General features: G+C 48.9%; 1 protein-coding gene across 2 annotated transcripts; it reads left to right on the top strand.

The window, feature by feature from the left end:
• The first annotated feature begins 51 nt into the window (after nt 1-51).
• LOC102257425 (HLA class I histocompatibility antigen, B-7 alpha chain) lies at nt 52-2,684 on the top strand. Of its 2 annotated transcripts, XM_005873254.2 has the most exons (5): nt 52-447; nt 1,269-1,544; nt 1,664-1,798; nt 2,225-2,260; nt 2,590-2,684. In XM_005873254.2, the coding sequence occupies exons 1-5, from the start codon at nt 192-194 to the stop codon at nt 2,616-2,618; spliced, it is 732 nt and encodes a 243-aa protein (XP_005873316.1). In that variant the 5' UTR covers nt 52-191; the 3' UTR covers nt 2,619-2,684. The 2 variants fall into 2 exon arrangements, with proteins under 2 accessions (XP_005873316.1, XP_014400832.1); XM_014545346.1 differs by lacking the exon at nt 1,664-1,798 and having other exon boundaries at nt 56-447; nt 2,207-2,260.
• The last annotated feature ends 3,876 nt before the right edge of the window (nt 2,685-6,560 follow it).

The raw sequence follows: 6,560 nt of genomic DNA, 5'->3' as shown, positions 1-6,560 counted from the left end.
GGGTCGCCCCGAGTGTCGGGGTCCGAGCTTCACCCCGAGGCTGCGGGCCCTGCGCAGCTCCCACCCCGGAGAAGCCCGCGGGGATTTGGATCCGGTTTTACTTTCAGTTTGGGTTCAATTCCTGGTAGTGGGAAGGGCGGGGAGGACGAGACTGACCTCGGGGCGGGTCAGGGTCTCACACCCTCCAGTTGATGTTGGGCTGTGACCTGGGACCGGACGGCCGCCTCCTCCGCGGTTACCACCAGTACGCTTACGATGGCACCGACTACATCGCCCTGAACGAGGACCTGCGCTCCTGGACCGCGGCCGACACCGCGGCTCAGATCACCCGGCGCAAGTGGGAGGCAAGTGATGAGGCTGAGGAAAGGAGACACTACCTGGAGGAGGAGTGCACGGAGTTGCTCAGGAGATTCCTGGAGATGGGGAAGGAGGCGCTGCAGCGCACAGGTACCAGGGGGCTGGGGCCTCCCTCACCTTCAAGTAAATGAGCGGGCTGGCAGCTGGTTGCCCTAGGGCCCTGTCAGACCCACTCTCATCTGGAAAAGACCCCCCCACCAGTCTCCATCTGCATGGGCTGGAGCCCCCCCTCGACTCTGCTTGGTTCCCCAGACACCAGCAGTAGCCTGATGGTTCTCTGATCATCAGGCGAGAGGCTGTGAAAGATGGTGGCTTCTACGCCTGTGTCCCCTTCAATGGTCAGGACCGAGACCAGCGACTCCGGCTCAACAAGGAGACAGGACACAGGATCAGTGTCAGACCCCCCTCCTGTGGGCCAGGAGATTGAGTCCGCCTGGCTTTTCAGATCCAGTGACAGCCTCCCTTCTCTCAGGGACACCTAGGGGTGCAGTCCCTCAGGGACAATTAGAGGGGAGACCAAGCCTGAAGTAACTGAGCAGCGGTTCCCATTGGCCCTGCAGTGGCTCTGGGACCCATGGGGGACGTGCTCTCTCAGGCCCTGCTCCCTGCCCCTCACCCAGTGTATCTGAGGTCTGACACCGACTTTTCTGAGTCCTTTGGCCTCCACCCAGGTCAGGACCAGAAATCCCTTTCTCCCCCTGAGACCTGCCTCCTGCCCTGGGCTGTGTCACTCTGACTAGAACTTTCTAAAGAGGAGAGGTCATCCCCAGATGCTCTGTCCAGGCTGGTGGTGCTTGTGTGCTCCCTCGCCCACCCCAGGTGCCCTGTCCACGCTCAGGTGGTCACATGAGGGCTGCTGGAGGGTCCCCTGACAGTGCCAAGTCCCTGAATTTCCTCCCCCTTCTCCTCAGACCCTCCAAAGACACACGTGACCCACCACCCCATCTCTGACCGTGAGGTCACCCTGAGGTGCTGGGCCCTGGGCTTCTACCCTGCGGACATCAGCCTGAGCTGGCAGCGTGATGGGGAGGAGCAGACCCAGGACATGGAGCTGGTGGAGACCAGGCCTGCGGGGGATGGGACCTTCCAGAAGTGGGCGGCCCTGGTGGTGCCTCCTGGAGAGGAGCAGAGATACACGTGCCATGTGCAGCACGAGGGGCTGCCCGAGCCCCTGACCCTGAGATGGGGTGAGGAGGGGCCTGGGCACAGAGCCTCTTCTCAGGGAAGCAGGGGCCTGTGGAGGACTTCAGTGGGGTCGGGGCTGAGGCCTGGGGGTCAGGGCCCTCACCTCCCCTTCCCTTCCCAGAGCCGCCTCCTCGGGCCACCATCCCCGCTGTGGGTCTCGTGGGCCTGGTCATCCTTGGAGCTGTGCTCAATATAGCTGTGGTCACTGGAGCTGTGGTCACTGGAGCTGTGATGATGAGGAGGAGGAAGCGCTTAGGTAGGGAAGGGGTGGGGCCTGAGTTTCTTGTCTCACTGGGGGTTGCAAGCCCAGGTAGAAGTGTGTTCTGTTTCATTAATGGCAAGTACCATCCCCACACGTGTGGTTGTCCATGTGGGGCCCTATTTGCTGACACTCACTCTTTAGTAAGACACGTGTGGAAATGAGGGACAGATTCATCACCTGATGATTCTAGTGATGGGGCCTGGTTCCCAGCACTCCCAGGTCAGGGTGGAAGGTCCCTGCTGAGGACAGACCTCTGGGAGGGTGGTTGGTCCATTCCCCACACGTGTAGTTTCCTGATCCTGCCCTGGGTCTGTAGTCACAGTTCTGGAAACTTCTCTGGGCTCCAGGACTAAGAATTCATTTAGGACCTCATGACCCTGCCTCCTCCCTGTCTTCTCACAGGATGTTTTCTTCCCACAGGTGGAAAAGGAGGGAGCTACCATACTCACGCTGCCAGTGAGTATGGAGGGGTGACCCCTGAGACCATGTGATAGTGCATAGGGGAGCCTATGGGCGACCTCACCCCCATAGTTCCTCCTTTCCCCTCTCCTTGGGGCTCTGACCCCGTCCTGTTTTGTTCTACCTCAGGCAGCAATGGTGCCCAGGGCTCTGATGAATCTCTCTGCTTCTAAATGTGAAACCCTGATATAAAGAGGGGTTGGGACAATGAGGACAGGTCTGGGTGATGGGGATTCTTTGGGATATAGTGAGCCTGTATGGGTTGTTGAGAATATCACCACTGACAGCCACAGAGCTGAATATTTCATGATCATTTTCTTCCACAGAATTCGGCATGTTCATTGTCGGGGACTGAGTGATGGAAGATTTATTCACACTCCCACTCTGTGACTCACCACACCACTCCCCACACTTCCCCATTAGAGCAGAGGCAGTGCTGGGCCCTCCCCATCCCTGTCTTTACTTCCTGGTGTGTTGGACTGCAACTTCTCACTTCCTTATTGAAATAAGAATGTATATGAGATTTCCACCCCCCCACCCCCGCCCCACTTTTTGCCATGAAGGGCTGATGGATTCATCAAAGGAGAAAAACCTGGCTGGTGTTGCCCACTGGTTGAGCATCCAACCATGAACCAAGAGGTCATGATTGGATTCCCTGTTAGGGCACATGCCTGGGTTTCAGCTTGGTTCCTAGTAGGGGGTGTGCACGAGGCAGGTGATGGATGATTCTCCTTAATCATTGATGTTTCTATCTGTCTCTCCCTATTCCTTCCTTTCTCTGAAAATCAATAAAAACATGTTTTAAAAAAATTAAAGAAGACCCTAAAATTTGTGAGCACCGAGTACTTGTCAGATCCCGTGCATTTGCTGTGCTGAGTCTGTTACATGTGGGGACAGGATTGTCTGTGAGAAGCAAGTGTGGTCGGGGCTGTGCCCAGTGCATCCTGGCTTTGGTTACTCTTTGGCTGGGACACCTCTCTGCTCCTTTGTCCTTCTCTCTTCAGTAGAACCTTGTCAGACCAGGACCTGCCTTCACAGGGACTCAAACATCACCAGTCCTTGTAAATCGTCCTAATAAAGAACATCTCCAGGACCATGGGCAGCGAGGGCTTCGCTTGTTCATCGGATTGGCAGTTGGACAGACAATTCTGGGGATGAGGAGAGATGTCAGAAGGAGAAACACACTTGGGTGGTGAGACATAAATGACATTTAAAGCCTTGAGGACGGACGAGGCCACCAAGGGACTGATGGCAACAGAAGACCAAGGAAGGACTGAACCTAGGACCCAGTGCTGAGCCATCTGTTCAGACCACACACCAGAACCAGCTGTGCAGTTCTGTCTCCGGGTCTAGAAGGCACAGGGACCACAGAGCCCCCAACATTCCTGTGCCCAGGAACCACCTGAACCTCTTGTTGGCACAGGACGTCTGGAGCAGAGTGTGAGAGGCTGTCTCTATCCCAAGGTGCTGATGCTGCTGGTCTTCAGATCCCACATTGAGCAGCGAGAACCCAGACCAGGATCCCCGTGTCTGTGTGTCAGCCTCGGCAGGGTGTTGTTACACGGGTGGTTCCTGTCTGTGCCTAATTCTCTGGGTCTGTGGGTCTGGGAGAGGCTGGGGGTTTTCTAAGAAGCTCACAAGCAATCCTGGGGCTCAGCCAGCCTGGGAACCACTGAGGCCAGTGCCAGAGCTCAGGGTGGGGAGGGGTTTTACATCCACATTTAAAGGTTTCATTTTTCCTTAGAAAGAGAAGGGAGGACATTTATCACCAGATATGAGCTATAATTGTTGGGAGTTACTTGTAGTTTTCTCTGCCATGGGGTAGAGTCAGGTGGAAGATTTAGGACATGGGTTACCATAATAACACCTCTGAAGGCTTGCTCTCTGAAACTGTTCTCCAGATACAGTTCTTGGAGCAAACAATGGAATCCCAATCTATTCTAATTTATCTATCTATCTATCTATCTATCTATCTCTCTATCTATCTATCATCTATCTAGCATGTCTATTTCTGTATCATCTATATCTATATCACCTCTATCTACTACCTATCATCTATCTTTGGTTCTGTTTCTCTGGAGAATCCTGACTAACACACGATGTAATATATGATAAACTGTTATCAATAATAATACCTACAATACAAGATAAATAAAATGAGATAAGAAAAACTGAAATTTTGGTCGGGTTGTATAAAGTCAACATAGATTACTTATTTGAAATGCTAGTCAGTTTTCTAATTACTCTAATATAGAGTTGTGAATCTCTAACATTATGTGTCAGATTATAAATTGCATTTGAATAAAAAGCAAACTTTATAAATTTTACCAAATTTACTAGTCATGTGGTTATGATTCGCTAGCCACAATTTAAAATAAATATATAGAAAGCATTGCATTCAGCCTTATATTTTTAACACAGGGCAAAGTATGAGTTGAACTGTATATTTTTTCATTAATATGAGTTCACTCCTTTTTCAATTTAGGTTTCAGTAAAATGACCTAACTTGTCTTATTGTATTGTTTTATTTCAGATAACCTATTATATAAACCATATCCTATTAAGCACAACTTTTTACAACATGGACTATATTTCATCTTACAAGAAATGATGTGGTACTAATGCATGTTAGGCATTGTGTTGGATTCAACCAGCTCCTGGAAAGACAAAGGCAGGAGTGCCCTGGAGTGAAAGACCTTACAATGGAATATGTCTCATCTTTAAAACATCTTTCTTTGAAAAAACTCAAAGTGCTTTATTCTAATTTTGCATCATGGTTAGAGTTTGACTGACAGTTTAGAGAAGGACCTAGAGACATTATTAATAATAAAATAGTTTTTTCTTTATTCAGTTTTTATCAGGTGTTAGGCATGAGGCTAAATAGTTTTCATTTATTATGACAAAAACACATGCTCATAACAGCAGTATGAGTTGGGTTACTTTGTAATCACCATTTTAAATATGAAATTAATATTTTTAATTTATAATGATGCAATAACTTCATACAAAGTCTAAGTGACTCAGGGCTCAAAAACAACATAAATAAGTTTAGAAACTCCATACATCCATTATTCTAAACAGCTGCTTACAATTATTTCTACTTCCTTGTGTTCACCTGGTAGATATCTCCTTTTTAATTCTTATGTTTAAATATTAATAGACCATTTTAATATATGCAAAAATTACTTTAAGAAATGTATGCCACTTTCATATATTTCAAAATTGTGTATGAACATGACAATATATGTTTAATTTCTAGAATTCAGAGATGAGTGATTTTTAAAAGTCCAATAAAATTTCGAGGTGTGAAAACTTGAGCCTTGCGAAAAATTTCCCTCCTTTGTCTTAATTTATTTCATTTTTGTCTCTTGTTCTTTTAGATATTTAGTCCTACCTATCCTAGCATTTACTTAGCTGCAAAATATATAATTAAAGCCTAAGTCTTAATCATTACATTATTACTTAAGTGCTGAGTGGAGTCTGCAGCAAGCAAGCTCCCTGCTCGCTTCAGTGCCTGGCTGCCGGCCGCCATCTTGGCTTACAGTTAATTTGCATATACTCACTGATTAGCCAATGAAAAGGGTAGTGGTCGTACGCCAATTACCATGTTTCTCTTTTATTAGTGTAGATTGAACTCTAATAATATTTTAGGGAAAACCACAGGCTTCAGGTCACACAGCCCAGAAACTGATCCACATTCAGCCCAGGTTGGGCCCCACACAGGAGCCACTGCCCTGCTGCTGGGCACCGATGCCACTGCTCACACCACTGACCCCGGATGCTGGACCCTGGGCCCTGTGCTAGGTCTGCCACCTCCGCTGCTCCTGGCACCTGACACTGTTACTGCCACTCCTGGCACCCTTGCCAAATGCAGCCTGCACAGTCCCAGCCTCTGCATCACCACGTCCCGAGTCAGGACAACAGGCGCCTCGGGATGTGTCCAGATGCACGAATTTTGGGGGATGTGGGTTTTCCTTTTTTATGGAGGTACGTGGTCTCTGCTTCCCACCAAGTCTCTTTATGTATTGAATTCTCATGTAGGAAGAGAATTCAGGTGCTGGGGTGAGAGACGGATAAGGATGAAAATTTTCAAACTTGGAGCAAAGTTCTAAGACTGGAAGGTCGGTACTTTGTAGGCACTTAGGTTTGGCTGGAAGAACAAGTGGCCAATAGATGACATCCCTTCCAGAGGGCTACTTGCTTGCTCTGACTCTGAATTTCTTTGTGGGATGGTGAGAGATTTTTTTTCATTGAGTTCTCTCATTCGGGGACACCGGCAGTTTCCGACAATTCAACT

Source organism: Myotis brandtii, unplaced genomic scaffold (genome assembly GCF_000412655.1).
Source record: "Myotis brandtii unplaced genomic scaffold, ASM41265v1 scaffold4000, whole genome shotgun sequence".
Classification (NCBI taxonomy): domain Eukaryota; kingdom Metazoa; phylum Chordata; class Mammalia; order Chiroptera; family Vespertilionidae; genus Myotis; species Myotis brandtii.
The sequence above is the reverse complement of the archived record's forward strand: the minus strand, read 5'-3'. Positions and strand labels throughout refer to the sequence as shown.

What these genes read in the sequence shown, in the direction of transcription:
- LOC102257425 (XM_005873254.2), top strand. Translation starts at nt 192, where the DNA reads ATGTTGGGCTGTGACCTGGGACCGGACGGCCGCCTCCTCCGCGGTTAC. An exon ending in GCCCCTGACCCTGAGATGGG is followed by an intron (nt 1,545 to 1,663) that starts GTGAGGAGGGGC and finishes TTCCCTTCCCAG; the next exon opens with AGCCGCCTCCTCGGGCCACC. An exon ending in CTACCATACTCACGCTGCCA is followed by an intron (nt 2,261 to 2,589) that starts GTGAGTATGGAG and finishes TTTCTTCCACAG; the next exon opens with AATTCGGCATGTTCATTGTC.